The sequence below is a fragment of the Trichoderma reesei genome, assembly GCF_000167675.1.
Source record: "Trichoderma reesei QM6a unplaced genomic scaffold TRIREscaffold_6, whole genome shotgun sequence".
Taxonomy (NCBI): Eukaryota; Fungi; Ascomycota; class Sordariomycetes; order Hypocreales; family Hypocreaceae; genus Trichoderma; species Trichoderma reesei.
Genome location: NW_006711153.1, coordinates 304,942 through 322,487, shown reverse-complemented (window position 1 = coordinate 322,487; position 17,546 = coordinate 304,942). Strand labels below are relative to the sequence as shown.

Genomic DNA, 17,546 nt, shown 5'->3' with positions numbered 1-17,546 from the left:
CTAGATAATTGTGCCAAATCTCCTAGGCTCAGGGGCGACTACCCGGCCACATTGACTACCCTCTTCGCCCCTTGGCATACGAACTACTGGCGTCTACGGAGGGTCTGTGGACATCCTTTTGCAAGGATACTTTGTTTGGCATCGGGTATTTTGTTGGTCTATCATCGGCCTCGGAATTCAATATCCTGCGAGGGTCCATTACCATCGTCAAAGGGATCGCACAAACCGCCAATGCACTCCATCGTCAAAGTTACATGCAACACAACTATTCAATCAGGCTTTCAAGTACTCAGCAACCTCCGCTGTCTGGTGAACGGCACATGGTATTTTTCTTTCCCCAATATCCCCTCATGCTTCTACCCCCTTGATTCTCTAAACAACTGGCGAGGGTGGCACTATGTATCGTACGCAGCCAACTCTTCCGGCGTTACCAAGGAATTTCTCCGCCCTCTGCACTCAGGAACCTTCCAGTAACCTCCTTCGATGCTGAGTCAATTGTCTTGATCAACCTATACGTACACTCCTCGACAGTCACGGGTGCCTTCTCCAGCCCATGGGCCTTGGCGCCGCGATTCCCCATGTCCGTCTGTACAAACCTGGAGCCTTGTGAGAAACCCAAGCACAGCATGGCAAAAGAAATCCGGCATGTATCTTACCCAGGGCTAATAGCAAACACGGTCCAGTTGCTATGCTCGATGCTAATCATCCTCATCAGAAAATTGCCCGCAATCTTCGATATCCCATACTCGGTCGTGATGGACTCGCTGCTGAGTTGACTGATGCTTGCCACATCGGTAGACATGTACACAAGCTTTGGCTCGTCCGCAACGTCCAACAATGAAACTACTGCCTTGTACAGGCGGAGGAAGCCCAGGGTGTTGACCTCGATGTGCGACAGAAGCTCAACCTCGGACATGTCAGCCACCGGACCCCACGAGTCGCAGATGCCGGCATTGGCAATGACAAGGTCCAGGGAGTGAACGCCATGCTCCGCTTCGAGCCGAGCGACACTATCCGCGGCGCTCGAAGCTTTCTTCATGTCAAGGGCGAGGAGGATGAGCTCTGATCCCTGCCCACGAGGGAGAGAATGGAGTCTCTGCTCATGCTCCGCCGTGAGGTTTCGAACCGTGGCAATCACCGTCGTGCTTGGACGGTAGAGGTACTTGGCTGCTAGAGAGGCCCCAATGCCTGGCCCAACGTCCATATTGTTAGACACTCTCCCGTTCTGCGTAGGAGGAGTGCATACATACCTCTGCTGGCACCAGTGATGAGTACGGTGTATTGGGCCATGATATATCACACTCAGGCGTTGTGTAGGTATTCTCAAAGAAGAGGTCTTCGATGAGAAGAAATAGCTACGAAACGCGATTCAATATCACTCAAATATACCTCAACATCAATCTATATACCGAGTAAGGTAGATATCACCAAGTTCCATCTTGCCCCGGCTCTCCCCTTTTGCGATTACTAAGCGGTCAATTGGCCTGTCTCGAGTCTCGTGGAAGCCTTTACGTATGACTTCGGACTTGTCTCCATCCCGATGTAGGTCAATGTACCTTGTTTGTCAGAGATGCCATTTGGACTACATCGTGCCCGACTCAGGCAAGGTGGTATGATGGTACATGATAGTTGCTTGAGAGCTGTGGACAGTGTGCTTTGTTGTAAAATTGTAGAACGACAACCAAGATACAATAATATGTGACTACCAGACATTTGACGATGGACCCAAGTTACAAAAGTGACTGCCGCAAGTTCGAGAGTGAGATTATCGGGGAAGACAAGCAGAGGTCATGGAGAACACCCATCTCAGACCCATCCAATACCGGTGACACGAACAGAACAGGACGACAAAGTGGACACAAAAGGCGCAATTGTAGACTGAGGCCTCAATAGACGGTAAGGAATTGATCTGGCCTGCCGGCCAACGTCTGTCAAAGGTTTTTCTTGGCTCGCCGGCTGCAACACGGTGAAGGGGTTCGTGTGGTGGCTGCAGATGCAGAGGTTTCTGATCACATCTCTCCCCCTTTGACTTCTGCTCCATCCACTCCCACCCATCCATCCACTCCCACCCATCGCCCCCCCCCCCCCCCCCCCCCCCGCCCTCATCCACTCCCACCCATCCCCCTCCCCATCCATCTCCTCTGCACCCGTCAGCCCCCCCAGCGCAAGCTCAAGGATCTCGACAGCTGATGAGCCTCGGCGTCAATACGCCTCCTGCTACACCAGGTGCGTCCTCAATCACTCAAGCTTCGCGAAAGAAAAGCCGTCTTCTCCCTTCCAATCCCCCCTTTCTATGATTGCCTCCAACGATTGGTGAGCCTCGGCGTCATGCTCAGGGTGTCAAGGTTGTGGATATGCGGGTGAAGGGAGGGAAGGCCTCAAAAGACCATCAGTCGAACCAGCCCCAGCCCAGGTTCCCCCAAGAAGCTCTTCAGGATCTCATCGCGAAGTTTCTTCCCGACCCAGATTCCCCCAAGAAGCTCTTCATTATCTCATCTCGGAGTTTCTTCCCGACCCAGGTTCTCCCAAGAAACTCTTCATGATTTTATCACGAAGTTTCTTCCCGATACTGCTTCTGAGGCCCCAGTTTCTCTCGTCAATTGATGGGCCTCGGCGTCAATACGCCTCCTGCCGCATCAGCTGCGTCCTCGAGAATCCGGGGCCCAGACGCAGATGTGGCGGGAAAATATCGTCCCGTCACCAGAGCCATCTCAGCATCTAAAGGGCCTCGGCGTCAATACACCTCCTGCCACAACAGATGCGTCCTCGATAGCAACCAATGACGAAGGGGCTGTCGTGTCATCCCACAAAATTGCTCAGGATATCCGCAACGAAGACCGGCGGCGTGAGAGAAGGCGACGACTTCTTCGTGTGTATGGGAAAGCTAGCACCGCATCATGATCAGTATCTCTTATGACAAGAAAAATGCCAGAGCACTGTGGAGATGGAGCATCAATGACCTACCCAATAACGCGGATGGATAAGAGGCTCAATAACTCCTCATCACTATCTTCAATAGGCTCCCTGTCACTGTAGCCAGCAAAACAATTAGCAAGCTGCAAAAAAGAAGTCAAGGTGAGAGGGGTAGAAGTGTGAACCGGACGTCACGTACCAAGTCTGACGACCTCTACACGTTCGACGACGAGGCATCGCTGCAAGACGCGAGAACATCTGAGCAGCTGAGGGAGCTTGAGCAGCAGTGCATTCCTTGAAGGAACAGTAGTGACAGTGTTTGCTATGGTGCTGACGCGTCGAGTGTGCAAGTTAGCGAACGTCATGATGAAGAAAAGTCAAGTGTTCAAAGGGGGGGGAGGGGGGGGGGGGCATACCGTTCGCCTCAGGTGGTTGTAGACAAGGAGCAAGCCAGGTGTTTTGGCTCAAACAGCGGGAAGAAACGCGACGGAGGCGGTCAAGGCATCGCTCTGCAACTGTGCTTGGAGACGAGGGCGAGTAGCTTGTAGACTAGACTGAGAATGAAGTGGCTGTAGTTGATGTGATGGGTTGATGGCCATGAGGCAGATAGGACTGCGGTTGCAAGATGAAGAGAAGAAGTGCGTGAAGATGAGTCGGATGAAGATTGGAGGATGGAGAAGGTAAAAAGAGAAGAAGAAAGTGGGAGAAGAGCTGTAGGCCTTGGGTGAAGTGCTAGCTGTTTACGCCCGTCCCCCCTGGACCCACGTGTTCGCCTCGAATGCTTCCAATCAGAGCCTTCAACGCCAGCCGTTGCCATGAGGCAGCAGCTCCTTCTCGCTGAAAAAGAGATGCCGATGACCCGTCTCGATGCTCCTGGAAGGTGAGAGAAGAGCCGTACACGCGTCCTCTTGCCTTGGAAGGGTGTGCAGTGACGTGCTCCTCGAGGGAGTTGAGGCCTAGAACCAGGCGGTGTGCACTTGCAACTACCTCAAGCTGCTACGAGGCATCAAGAATGAACTTGGTAGCCATTGGAATTTCTCACTCTGGTTTCAGTTTTGGTTCACTAGGTACCTACCTAGGCACCGTGAGCAAGGGGACATGGAGGTCAGTACCTAAGCAGTTACGCCTCCGAAGTACCTAGGGGGGCAGGATAGAAGGAAGCATCTCACTGTAGCCGTGTCTGTTGTCTGTATATGAGCCCCCACGGCGTTCAAAGTAAGAGCATGGATGGCCATCGTAAGCTGAGGATCTTAGGTGATATGTGTTGGCAGAATATCACCCCATCCCTGAAGGAGAACTTGGGGAGATGATGCCAATAACAGCAACTTGCCATTGCAGCATAGATCTCTAGTATTTTCAAACGAAATCTACGAAGGCTTACAGTATTTTGATGTGCTGATAGAGGGGAGAACCAGTCTTTGGGTCTAGACGTTGCATTGCTTTGTCCCAAAATTACCCGGGGATGGCCAAGCCAGCAATTAAAGAACCGCAGGCTCTCCGTTCTGTGGTAGTCCGATTGTATCTCTCTCTAGCTGTCCTTGTAGCCAAAATCTATTTACAGTCTTCGAATAAAAACAAGAGCTGAAACTGGTCAAGTGGGAATAGATGAAAACGATCAATGCCAGCTGTCATCGTCTCATGACCTCGTAGCAAGCGCAAACAGGGCGAACAATGACCACCAGAACACCAAGTCTATCTATGCCCGAGCATCTCTCACCATCGCGCACTGAACATATGTCCCGTCCAAGAATGTGTCGCTCTGCACAACTCTGAACCCATATCTCTCGTAGATCGGCTGTCCCTTGGGAGACGCATCCAGGAAACACTCCACCTTGTCCTCGTCAGCCTTGTCCACCCCGTACCTGAGCATCAAGCTCGCCGCCCCTTTCCCCTGATACTGCGGCTTGACGGCCAGCAGCTCGAGATACCAGTGCGGCCTCTCGCCCATAGCCTCGTGATGCATGTCGCCGAGCCTGCCGAAGAAGAAGGCTGAAAATTCCTGGTCGCCCTCGCTGGGCCATTGGTCAACCGCGGGGACTGGCTCTGGAGAAGCCCCCGGAGCGATCCATTTCGCGAAACCAACAAATGCTTCAGGGATAGCTGTGTCGTCCCAGACGGAGAGGAAGAAGTTGTTCTTGTCGCGGATCTCAGCTGTCAGAGCTTGTGTCCAAAAGTCGTGGGCCGACTGCGTCCCTTTGGGAGCAAAACGCTGATGGATCGGATCTTGCGAGAAGGCCTCAAAGTATGTTTCCACCATCAGTGGCACGTCCTCGGGCTTGCTGGGGACCAGTTTGAGCGGCATACTGTCTGTTGGTTCTTGGTCGGTTCGAATCTGTGCTTGATGGGCTTTGTGAGGGGTTTCGGCGATTGTGAACCGGGGTTCTGGACAGCTTGTCTGTCAGCTTGTCAGCTAAGTACGGAATTGGATAGCCTGTTTGACAGCATCTCCGCCCTCTCGCAAATTGTTGCCCCATCATGCCTATTGTGGCTCAGCAAGATGAAGTCCTATTCAAAGCGAGGCGAGATGCCGAAAGCTGGTCATGAAGGCGGCTTCAAAGCACGGGAATTAAGAGAGGGCGTTATTTTTTTCATGGCCGGCGAGGAAGGTAGAAAAGAACGACGAAGGACGTTCTTTGTTGTTTGGGGGAGACTAAGCACAGAGATGACTCTTCAGTAGAAATAAAGGGCAGACAGAAAAAAGAAGAGCTCTTCGATCATAATCGCTTCCTATGCACATTCCAACTCCGAGTTTATCGACCTACGGCCCATCGGTGAGTGCTACGTCGAGAGAGGAATTTGCATTCGCAGAGGGAAAAGTGTACGAGTGTGAACCCTTGCAGTCATTAACATCTCTCTCTTGTTCCTCCAGTCTCATCATCTACTCTAAGCCCTACCCTAAGCCCCTGGCAACCACATAATCTTTGGCTCAAATCCAGGCAACTTCTTGTAATCTTCTTCAGTCAACTGCTTCCCGTCCTGCAAGTCTGTCACAACAACCTGCACTCGCTCCTCAGCGGCCAGTTGGTCCGCAAACCTCTCCGCGTTCAAGACCCTCGATGCAGCAGGTTTTCGGCATCGACCCGAGTTCCGCAGCCCAACTCCTGCTCTACCAGGACCCATACCCACGCGAGTGATCTGGCCAATGAAGTCTGGGTTCTCGAGAACATCTGGGGTCATGGACTGTGCTTTGGGGGCGAAGACGTCGATGCGGTAACTTGAGGCCGTGCAGCCGACATCAGTAAAGACCACAAAAGGAACCTTGACAACAGCTTCTGCGCTGGAGGTCTTGACACCGTTGGTTGTGGATGTTGCGTTGTCACAACCTCCGCTGATGCCGGCCCCCTTTGGGATGTAGATGGCGCGGCCGCCAGAAGGACGCAGATTACGCACTCTGCGTTCGACAATCGACGGCGGCCTGTAAACGTCTGGGCTGACGGGCATTCCGTACATGTATCCCAAGGCTCGTGTATCCTTTGCCATGTCGCCGATGGTCGTGTATATCCAGCGGCGAGGATCATCGTAGCTTAGGTTCGTGCCATTGTCGATGAAGGGCTGAAGAGGGAAGTTGGCAGTGAAGTGATTTTCGGGGTGAGACTCGATGAACATGCCCGCCAGTCGATCCATGTTGGCGTGGTAGGACAGGAAGATGGGGTCGAATGCCGTGTAGGTATTGTCAGCCTGCAGAGAAGCACGTCAGTAAACCATCAAGAAAATTGTGCATCGTAAGGGCGGCTGTAGCTACCATATCGGGGCCTGTCCAGCCGTGAAAGTTGTCGTGAACTTGCTCAAATAGCCCGTCAAAGTCGAAGCGATGAGGATACAGGCCATCCGGCTGGTTCTCCGAAAAGGTTGGGATGTTGGCCCAGGGAATGCCAAAATGCTCCTCAGTCTCCGACGAGGTAAAGGTCGACTGTTTCAACGCGTTTGTAATCTGTTCATGATAGAGCTTCATCATGCAGATCTTGTTGGTCCATTTGGCCGAGGATGGCCCCTCTGCCAGGATCTTGTCTCGCGTCACATACTGACTCGTTCCGTCGGCAGACTTTCCATCAAGAGACAGCGCATACTTGAGGGGATTGGGGCGAATGCTGCCGTCTTTGGGGTGGACGTAGGTCTCTTCGAAGAAGCATGGCGGGATCCCTGCGTGAGGTGAATCTGGATCGGCAGAGGCGACAGAGTAGCCGTTCCAATACGGGATTGGAAAGTCAATGAGCTGTTCGACGTAACGGAGGAAGGCTCTGTGCCACAAAAAGGTGGCTTCTTGATAGTGCAAACACCATTCAGCATCTGCAAAGGGTGTCAGTAACTATGTTCTGAGAATAATACCGGAGACCACACTTACGCAATAGTCCAAGTTCCTGCCATCTCGATCCAAGCACGCCAACCTTGAGAACATCATCAAGCTTAGCCTGATACTCGGCGAGCCTGGCCTTTGACAGGCTCATGATGTCCTCCCTGACTTTGTACGTCTTCCGCGGCTCCACGGGCTTGGGAATGATCATCTTGGGCACTGGAATATCGGATTTGGCCTTGGGAAAGCCTCCGTTGGCCCAGTTCCTCAGCACCTCTAGTGCGGTCTCGGGCCAGTAGTCTTGGGGATCGTCGGTGACTGGCATTGACTCCGACCGGAGATGGCGATAGATGCTGACGACTCTCTGCTTCACGTCGTCGTAGGAGTCTAGGCTCCAGTGGTTTGCGCCCCAATATTTCATTGCTTTGATCCAACCCGCTCCTTTCTTGGCTGGATCGCCTTTGACCCAGTTGGGAGATGTAATAAGAGGAAGGACATCATCCTCCCAAGTCGGGGTGTAGGGTTCAGCGACGGAGGTTGAATCAGCGGAACCATTTGCCGCCTCTCGAGCAGCCAGATAGGGACAGCCTGAAGACCCAGTCGTCTTCGTGCTGACCTGTCTTGCAATTGCAGCATTCTGGCAGCGGAGAGCAAGTCTTGCTGGCTTGGGGAGTGCCTGCAAGTTCAGTGGCGCCGGAGGAGAGTCCGCGTCAGTCTTTGGGAGCACTTTTGGATCCACGCCGCCCAGAGCATCTGTCCATTCCTTGAGAAACGTCTGCCCACGCTCGGGCATAGGCACCACTGTGCCCTTTGCAGTCATTTCCAAGAAAGGCGTGGTGAATGGCATCTTGGTCGCGTAAGGCATGGTGTACCCAAACTCGTCGAGGGGTAGGGGGCGGTAGATGCGCCTGCGCGACTCTGCCAGCGAAAGATAGTCATACAGGGCCTTTCTGGGTTCTGTATTCATACGAGCCTTGACTGCATCAAAGTAGGCAGTGATGCTCTTCTGATGGTCTTGGAGGGTGCAGTCAAGCAATTGGAGGAACTGCTGCTCCGGGGTGCCATCGATTTTCGCCCACGGAGAGTTCTTGACATTTTCCACAAAGCGAGCATCAAGGTCGTATGCATTGCCGTCGAATGTTGTGTTTTGCGGCACGTATTGCATCAGCCGTCCTCTCTTCCAGGAGTAAACGGGATTCCAAAAGTCGACCATGATGATGGCGTTGAACGTCCTACTGGAGAAAAGCCCGATGAAAGAAGCCGGTTCAATCATCTTGGGATCCGTTTTCGTGACGATCTTCTTGAGGGTCTGCATTCGCTGGACGCCATGAGCGTCTTCGAAGGATGCCTGCAGCATGTTGAAGGGTGTCTCTCCTTCGCCGACCAAGACTTTCTTGAAGGATACGTCTTCGTAGGAGACGCCGGTTGCTGTCCGCTTGTCGCCGCCAAGAGACTGCCAGGGAAGCTGGAGATCGGGAGTGTACTCTGTGGGATCAATCTCCTGAAGCAAGCAGAGCCCAAGATCGTCGGCAGCTTGGTGGTATACTTCATCGGAAAAGGAGACGCCGAGTCTTTGGGGTGGCTATTGCCGAATAAGCGTTAACACAGGCAATCGATGATGAGAACACGACTTGTGGTAGACGTACCAAGAGCGTTGAGAAGTTTGTCAAGCTCAAGAGCTCCTGATCGTAAAAGTGATTATCAGGTATGACCCAAGTCCCCTTGGGCTTTGGAACGTTCAGAACCAGTGCATCAGTGACCATGGATGGCGGTGGCTTGAGGTTGGGCTTGAGCGAAGCCCCAACCATGTTGATCGTCGTCGTCAGAAACAGGTGGGATACCCATCGCGGGATATTGTTTGGGTTCTTGAGCAGCTTGGAAGCAGAATCGAAAAAGTCATTCTTCCTTCGAATCAGGAACCAGTTGACAATCCCAGTCTTGATGGCCGTCTCTAGCTCTTCGGGATTCTGATCGACGGCAGAGAAGACGCTCTGGCCGTCCTCGGTGATGTAAGGAAGCTTCTTATACATTTCCTTGATGTCGTTGGGAATGCAAGCTTCAAAGTTGACAGGAGCGCCACCAAACCAATGCAGCCACGGCCTATGATCACGCACATACACGTGAGTCGAGACAAGAATAGGACAACGTCGTCGTGGAAGAAACGGGTCACTCACGTATGGAGTTCCTTCATGATGGGGGCTCCGTTGACATGTCCGTTGAACGGGCCGAGATACTCGGCAGACCCAAAGGCGTCCATGGACTCTCCAAAGTATGTCCAGGACTGATTGTTTCTGTCATTGTTGGGGAAGTCACTCTGGCTTCGCGTTAGAAGACGCATGTGAACTCGAGAGTTGTGGGATAGACGTACTTGATAAAATCGGTATGTGAGGCCATCCCAAGAAGCCACTTGGAGGAACGACTTGGCTCGTGACGTCTGCAGGGGATCCCTCCCTCCGACGATGCACAGCGTCCACTCGTTTGTTGAGGAGCTGAATGCGTCCTTGTCGACCAGAGTGATGAGCGTCACGAGGCGAAGGTGTGGGTTGAACCAGGTGGCATCCGGGTTCTTGCTGAGATCAAAGAAGCTTCCATCGGCAACCATGAAAGTCTTGATGGAGTACAGGGGCTGGTCTCCGGTGCTCCCATCTTGTTGGTGTTAGCAAGAGGTGGGCATAACACTGCACAAGGCCCATGAGACTTACTCCAAAAGTGCATCACCAGCGAGTCAAAGGACTGGCAGGATGCATTGTCGCCTTGTTGCAGCCAGTTGCCAAAGTAGTCTTTGAAGTGTGCATCAAGAAAGGCTTGGTCAGCCAAGTGATCTTTGTCTGAATGCCCGTCACGGGTGAATTCTCTCCAGTAGAATTTGGGTGCCATTGTGCAAGTAATGATTGAGTCAAAACATGCCACATGTCTCTATTGTAACAATGTCATGCCCTCGTCTCTACTTATACAGGAGCAAGGCTTTCAAATTGACAGCCGAATATTCTTCCTCAACGATCCATTGCCGGGAAGCCGAATAACGGCGACTGAGAGTATCCCGACATAGGGTGCAGAATCAATAGTCGACAACGTCCCGTCAACGTGGCTGGCTGACTTTCAATGCATGACCTCTTCGAAATCTGGTCTAGATGTTGAGCGGCGGTTCGCTCGAAGAAACTGGAGGCAGTGATGCTCAGGCAAGGCGTAGACGAGGCGGAATGCTTCGAAACAAGTCGCCATGATAGGGATGTGACAGTGTTGACGGCAAGGCTAGAGTGAGCCTGGATGGAGCTATTGTCCTCACTATTGCTTCAGCCCATTCGTTCCCGCAGGACTCCGTATGCAGGGGAGAGACACAAGCCGGACAGTTTGGTCCCAAGACACGGCCAGACACGGCCCGTAGTGCCAATGTGATCGGCCCATCCGTTTGGTCGGGTCTAGCCGCCGCCGTGTTGAGCGGTCCACTAGGATGCAAGGGTTTGGAAACGCCTTGACGCTCCAGAGCTTGGGCTTCCGGCTAGGAGATCTGGAAAACGGAGATGTGACGGGAAGCGAAGCGTGGGAATCCCGAAGCGGATTAGCCATCAACGCTTTGCAGGGATGCATTCAATAATGGCTTCTAGGACCCAATATTGGTGGGAGAAGGGTCCAGTTGGTGATGTGGTTTGTGGCTAGCTGAAGAGAGTCGAGACTGGAGGAGATGAAGCTGATGGAAGATATGAGAGCTCTGATTGGGCTACACTCTGTTCATTGTGCTGGACTCTGGAAGCTGGACAGTGGTGATGTTTCTTAGAGCGGCCAAAGAGCTCAGCTCTTCGTTAACGGTGGCATGGCTGTGCGATGGTCGTGGCGAGTTGGGCCGCGTTGCCGTGAAGTCGCACTGAGAGACTATCGATAGTGCTGAGCCATGGACTTGATGATGGGGGAGTTGACAGAACCGAGTTGAGCCCTGGACTTTGTCGAGGCTCAACAGAGCTGGGTTGAGTACATATAAAGAGTCGATGCCCATCGAGTTGAAGGAGCAAGACCTCAACCAACTTTCCAACGCAAGACACCACCACTTCGTCTCAACACTCTCAATTTCTTCACTTGTGATCAATCTAGTGTTCATCACTTTAGTTAGCTGTCAAGATGGCCGATCAAACTATTCGAAAGCTGGCAGTCTTCCGGGCCCCAGGGTATCCGTACCAAGACGACAAGCTCACGGCTGGCCAGACTGGCGTCTGGTCGGACATTATCGATACCTGGATGACTGAGGAGATCAACGCCGAGTATCGCGACGACGACGGCAACATGCACCCTCTGCCTGGGCCGAGGAAGCGCGGCTGCGATGGCAAGCCGAGAACAAAGCTGAAGCAGTTCTTCAACGGCCGCATCACTCCGTACAATGTTGGCCAGAAGCCTACTCCCATCACCTGGATCGGATTCCCTCGACTGGTAAGGCCTCTCTTGATTGAACAAACAAGGCTGAATGTAATCTGGAGATCGGTACTGAGACTTGTTATATTAGATCCAGAAAGAAACCAACACGGACCAAGAGCGGTGGAAGGAGGCGGATGCTCACCGCGACCGCCAGGACGAGTATCTCGAGTGGACGGTCAAGAGGGACGAGGACGGGAGGATCCTGTCTGTGACGTTTACCTGCGAAGGCCCTGAGGTGAGTGGACGAAGAAGACCAGGGAGATGGATGCGGCAAGGGGTGAGCTAAGGTAGCTGACATATTATTGTGTTTAAAGTACTGGGCCTTCTTGGCAGAGTACGCTCCCAAGAAGATGTTCGCCATGTACCAGAGCTGCAACCCCGAGTTTGCCAGCCAGATGAAGCAGGAGGACCTGTTTGACAGCAATGGCAAATACGAGCCATACAACAAGTGGAACGGCGTCGTGAGGAGCGACCCCAACAGCGCAGACGACCTGATCACGACCAACCCGGGCTGCATCATGCACCTGGCGCAGAAGAACAACACGCTGAGCGCCGAGATTGACATTGCTGCCCAGGGCACCGTGATCCGCAAGAGGGATGACGGGACGATTATATCTGACCCGGTTGAGCTGTGCAACTGCTCGGCGTATGGAAACCCGACGCGCAACTCTGATCCCAAGGTAAGGCGACTGGCTTGTCCCTGCATGTTGTGGTTGTTGTTTTTTTTCTTTTGTCTTGTCGCTAACAGCACGGCCAGATTGGCTCGATGATCAACTCGCTGGTGGTCAAGGGCGCCAAGGTGTCGATTGCCGACCCGGTGGCCATCTACATGCGCGAGTTTGCCGCGTCCAAGTTCCTGCTGGACGTGGACGGCACGGGCGAGAACCTGCAGCCGGTGCCCGCGGGCACCTTTACGTGGGTGCGCGGCGACATCAAGAAGTACATGGGCCTGCGGCTGCACATCCAGGTGCCCGACGGCGTCGTGGGCACGGACGGCAACGCAGGGCGGCAGCTGACGGTGAGCGACCTGGTGGACACGAGCAACAGCCAGAACGTGCTGTACGGCGCCCAGTTTGCCGACTACATCACGATGAGCGTCAACGGGGTGGTGATTCCTGGTGGCGAGCCGGAGCCGGCGCAGGAGTGTCCCTGCAAGTGCAAGACGGAGGCCAATGGAGATGCCGAGGCTGTGTCGACGACGACGACGACGACGACGACGACGACGACGATGGCTTCATCTGATGGCATGGGGCGATTCCAGGGACGGATGCGAGTGTAATAGAGGCCGTGGTGAGTGACTCGGCGAGGCTCTGTCCTGTCTGCTCAGGGGAAGCGTGTGTCTAGCAAGATGTCTGTCAGCTAGTATTCGGGTCGAATTGCTTGAATTGAATGGATAGTGTTACCTGGTAAAGCCCATGAACATCTCTTTGACCTGGCCATGTCCATTGGGTTCCTTGTGTTTGCTTTGAGTGAAGCTGCTGATGGCATCGAGGAGGAGTGAGCAAGATAGTAGGTACCTACCAAGAGGTAGAAAATGCCGTCAATTGTTGTTCAAGTTTCAAGTTCAAGTCGGAGATTCGAGCACGAGAAACCGTTGGTTCAATGGATGGTGGAACCTCTGGGTACGTACCCGCGGTGGCTTGTACTGATTCGGTCTAGACCGGCGCTAGTCCCACAAATCACCCGCGATCCGGTCGTTCTTGTACCTCCGTACCGCGGTACGTACCCCTTCCTTTGCAGGTTGGAGAGCAAAATGCGAATGAAAACGAAACAAAATCGTTTGCAAAGCGCCGCACTACAATAGTACCTAGGTACCTTGGGTGAGGTAAGCTGCCCAACACGATGGACAAGACCAGACGGTATAGAACTCGCGATGCAAGTGACCAATTCTTGATACGCGACGATTATATTTTAATTCGACTTATTGTCAACAATTTCCTAGTCATGTCTTCTTTTTACTCCTTATCTGCATTGTGCAGACTGTAGACGTGCATCATTGTCGACTGCAAAACATGGAAACGACCAGCATCTGGGTAGCCATATTCAGTCAATGCCAGGCAATGAAAGAAGAAGGGAGCCACAGGTAAGGCATGACGTGTATCTGGTACACATTTCTATGCGAGCCGTGTGTGCAGTCGTCGGTACCTTATTCCTGCACCTCCATCTATAAGGTATGCTTCGTCACGTGCTGATACCACTCGATGCTCAGATATAATGATCATTCAGATTCAAGTGACACCCGATAATATAGGTAGGTAGACAGGGGCACAGTATCGAATTGGGACTCCCTTCAATGCTTCTTGCAAGGTCTATGAGTTCTCTGAGTTCAAAGACCGCTACCGGTGTCATTCTCCGACAAGAGCACGGAACGCGGACAAAAAGTGAATGCACTCTAGGGTAAACCAGCCGCTCAAAACCCCAGCTCTTCGTCGTCAAGATGTCTGATATAACGCTTCGCCCTCCATCACCGACCCGAACGGTCGATTATTGACGATGATAAGATCCCGTGATGGTTGAATCGCATTCTTGAACCGAACTGCGTGCGCCATATCTGACAGTCCCTGTTTCAAGGACGCAAATACCGCGACGATTGCGAACTACGACTCCGTCCGTCATCAACGACCACCCTCCTCTCGTCGAGGCTCTTCCATCCACGATCCAGCATCCAATACCAATACCCAGCAGCGCAAAATTACTCAGCTCGGTTCCTCCTGAGATACGCGATAACGCTATCAGCGAAAGCGACCTCTTAAGATGCGTAGAGCGGCCGCTGCTTAGCGCTCAAGCGGCCGCCGCGATCCCTCCTCGACATATCCACCGCATTCCTCTTCGGCTGGCCCTGATCCGAATTCATGAAACTACATGTCAGCCGTTTTATCTACAATCGGAAGCTTGTTCCATCTTGAGCTACTTAATCGTCGTTTTGCCTTGAGTTCTTCTCCCAGAATGCGTGCCGATACCCAAAGGAGAACGGGCTGATGGCCGGTAATGACGATGGGCTGAGTACTGTGATTGGTAAGTCCCCGGAAGAGGCAAATTGCCAAAGAGAATGTCGGAGAAATTGTCGGCTGGATTGCCGAGACTGGGTCGAATTGGAAGACTGTGGACGACATCCAGAGTGGGCAGAGGGAGGGATCAGGCACACATATATAAGAGACATGTCGAGCCAAGACCACGACTCCTCGAACTTGACAATCCAATCTTGATACTCTCCACCTTCTCCTCTTTTCAGATTCAACCAAAATCCACCGACATCATGGGCATCTGGACGCAAATGTGCCCGCCCAAGCCTGCCTTTACGGAGCAAAACCTTGGTAATCTCACCGGCAAGGTATGCAAGCTTGACACTCCCTGGTAGCCTACTCACTATGCTGCAAACAGTCTGCTCATGCATCAACAGGTCTATATCGTTACCGGCTCCAACACCGGCGTCGGGAAAGAGCTCGCGCAGATTCTCTACTCTAAAAACGCCACCGTCTACGTCGCAGCCCGTAGCCAGGCAAAAGCCACAGAGGCCATCGAGGACATTCGCAAGGCCTTCCCCACGTCCACCGGCCGCCTCGTGTTCCACCCTCTAGATCTGGCTGACCTAGAAGCCGTCGCCAAGTCAGCCAGGGACTTCATCGCGAGGGAGACGAGGCTCGATGTCCTGTTCAACAATGCCGGCGTCATGCATCCGCCCCAAGGGTCAACAACGAAGCAGGGCCACGAGCTTCAGCTGGGCGTGAACAATCTGGGCCACGTCCTGTTCACGGAGCTCCTGACGCCGTTGCTCGCCCAGACTGCGGCAAAGAGCGCGCCCAACTCGGTGCGCGTCGTCTGGGTGAGCTCTCTGTATTCGGAACTGGGATCGCCCAAGGGAGGAATCGATCCGGATAACCTGGGCTTCACAAAAAAAGACAAGAGCACCTACCACAAGTACTCTGTGAGCAAGGCGGGCGTCTATTACCAGGGCGCAGAGTACGCGAAAAAGTACAAGGACCAGGGAATCATCAGTCTGGTAAGTCTATCCTATGAGAATGGCCAGGAGAGAGGATGTTGGATCGGACAACAGGTTGCTGACATGGTGCAGACTGTGAACCCAGGAAACCTCAGGTCTGACCTCCAGCGATACGGCGGGGATGGAATCATTCAGCAGCTTAACAAAAAGCTCCTCCTGTTCCCCCCAATCAACGGAGCATACTCTGAGCTCTTTTGCGGCCTGTCTCCGGAAGTGACGGCAGACAAGTCAGGAAGCTATGGTATGTATCTGCGGATTCAGGCCCCTTTGTAGCACAAACTGTGAGTTAACTGTCTCGACAGTGATACCTTGGGGACGATTTGCCAGCATCCGAGAAGATATTGAAAAGGGAACCAAGAGCCCGGAGGAAGGGGGAAGCGGCCTGGGAAAGATATGGTACGACTGGTGCATGGAGCAGGTTGCCCCGTTCATGTAATGGCTTCGTTGCCAGTTCCTTTGCTCGTAGTTGTATTTCTTTGCTCGTAGTTGTATCAGAACACCTTTACTTTTCCCTGTGTACCAGTATCTAATCGCAACTTTGTTCCTATAGTCACATTCAATCGCAGTTACACAGTCATCAACAAAGCCTCTAAATGCGTGTCCGTGGACTCTGCAATCCACGAGTCGAGCTTGTCCGAGTTGAGCGTGAGACTCATCATTGTCAATCCAAAAGGATCAATGTCCTCCACCGTTGTCTTCTCAAACAGCCAAGCCGTCTGAAACGGCACCACAAACAAGGGATCCTTTCGCTCCAGCATGTTCTTCCACAACGGCGCAGACGCAGCATCCCAGAGACCGCGTCGAGCCGTAAAGTCAATGGTCCCATCGCAGTGCCCGGTTCCATCTCTGGCTACGAGGTAGATGCAGGTTGTGCATGTGCTCACCATCCAGACTCGGCGCACATTCTCCATCAGGATCCAGATACGCCACAGCTTGACGACTGCTTCGGTATTGTCCCGGGCCACGAGATAGTCGCCGCCAAACGCGTTCTGGAGGGTGACGTCGACGTTGACAGAGTTCCACAGCTGCGCGGTCCAGTCTCGTAGCAAAGGGATGAGCTTCTCGGCTTCGGCTCGCTGGCGGATGTGTCCGTCATAGAGGCCGATGAAGACGTATATTAACAGGGAGAGCACCCTAGAGAGGTGTTGGATGGTCGAGAGTGGTGACACTGAGGCGAAACCACCAACAAGCAGAGCTTGCTCGGCATCAGAGTATCTCTGAACTAAGGAATCGACTTTGTCTCGAATGTGCTGCATCACCGTCTCTTCGTTGTTTTCGTTCTTCATGGCATACAGTGCCATGGCTGCATAGGCATCCTGAACGCAGGGCGGCATCCCCGTCTCCGCGAATAGGGACCTGTGAATCATCGGACAGTGATCTAACTCGATCCATTGCATCAGCCATTTTCTCACGCGTGGAAAGTACTGCTGGAGGACTGAACCGCGAATTGCGGGAAGCTGAGGCGACTGTACGTCGCCGTGGTAGATGACCCAGTGCTCTGCCTGGAGAAACCAGGAAACGGTAGAATAGGGCAAAATCGTGATGCCATCAGCGGCTTTTGAGTAGCTTCTGCCGCAGGATGTGTCATTGCAGTCCTCGGCATCTTGCGAGGCTAAGAGTGAAGAGTCCAGCAACGGCGTCGCGTGAGATTCTTCGCATCGATTGGAGCCAGGGCTGTTGGTCTGGGGCGACTTGGCAGCTCGACGAGCATACGGCCGGGTTGCAGAGTACCGACAGGCCACTTCCTTGTCCAGGCATCTCTCACACGAAGGGCGGTTCATGTCGCAGCGCCGCTTTGCCCTCGTGCAGGGGATGCAAGCTCTTCGGCGGAGATGAGCGGGATTGGCATCGGGAGTGGCGTCTTTGCTGGGATCAGGCTGCATGTCTGCTCTCTCTCTTTTTTCTTCCTGTAATGCGGAAGGTCAAGTTGCGGATAAT

General features: G+C 53.2%; 6 protein-coding genes across 6 annotated transcripts; 2 read left to right on the top strand and 4 right to left on the bottom strand.

Moving 5' to 3' along the window:
- Positions 1-372: 372 nt before the first annotated feature.
- On the bottom strand, positions 373-1,290 carry TRIREDRAFT_105884 (uncharacterized protein; the record flags this gene model as incomplete). Its single annotated transcript, XM_006964045.1, has 4 exons — positions 373-395; positions 520-596; positions 657-1,188; positions 1,251-1,290. The coding sequence occupies 4 exons, from the start codon at positions 1,288-1,290 to the stop codon at positions 373-375; spliced, it is 672 nt and encodes a 223-aa protein (XP_006964107.1).
- A 3,319-nt stretch (positions 1,291-4,609) lies between these two features.
- Positions 4,610-5,215, bottom strand: TRIREDRAFT_59673 (uncharacterized protein; the record flags this gene model as incomplete). Its single annotated transcript, XM_006964044.1, has 1 exon — positions 4,610-5,215. One exon carries the CDS (start codon positions 5,213-5,215, stop codon positions 4,610-4,612), a length of 606 nt encoding a protein of 201 aa, XP_006964106.1.
- A 593-nt stretch (positions 5,216-5,808) lies between these two features.
- On the bottom strand, positions 5,809-7,718 carry TRIREDRAFT_59362 (uncharacterized protein; the record flags this gene model as incomplete). Its single annotated transcript, XM_006964043.1, has 3 exons — positions 5,809-6,591; positions 6,656-7,200; positions 7,256-7,718. Coding segments are annotated over 3 exons (1,791 nt in total), but the record flags the coding sequence as incomplete, so codon positions are not given.
- A 3,599-nt stretch (positions 7,719-11,317) lies between these two features.
- On the top strand, positions 11,318-12,887 carry TRIREDRAFT_105882 (uncharacterized protein; the record flags this gene model as incomplete). The annotated part of the gene is made up of 4 exons (XM_006964196.1): positions 11,318-11,623; positions 11,697-11,843; positions 11,923-12,288; positions 12,357-12,887. The coding sequence occupies 4 exons, from the start codon at positions 11,318-11,320 to the stop codon at positions 12,885-12,887; spliced, it is 1,350 nt and encodes a 449-aa protein (XP_006964258.1).
- Positions 12,888-14,864: 1,977 nt separating this feature from the next.
- TRIREDRAFT_3287 (uncharacterized protein) lies at positions 14,865-16,044 on the top strand (the record flags this gene model as incomplete). The annotated part of the gene is made up of 4 exons (XM_006963942.1): positions 14,865-14,939; positions 15,009-15,608; positions 15,681-15,849; positions 15,911-16,044. The coding sequence occupies 4 exons, from the start codon at positions 14,865-14,867 to the stop codon at positions 16,042-16,044; spliced, it is 978 nt and encodes a 325-aa protein (XP_006964004.1).
- A 130-nt stretch (positions 16,045-16,174) lies between these two features.
- Positions 16,175-17,491, bottom strand: TRIREDRAFT_105880 (uncharacterized protein; the record flags this gene model as incomplete). The annotated part of the gene is made up of 1 exon (XM_006964042.1): positions 16,175-17,491. One exon carries the CDS (start codon positions 17,489-17,491, stop codon positions 16,175-16,177), a length of 1,317 nt encoding a protein of 438 aa, XP_006964104.1.
- Between the last annotated feature and the right edge of the window lie 55 nt (positions 17,492-17,546).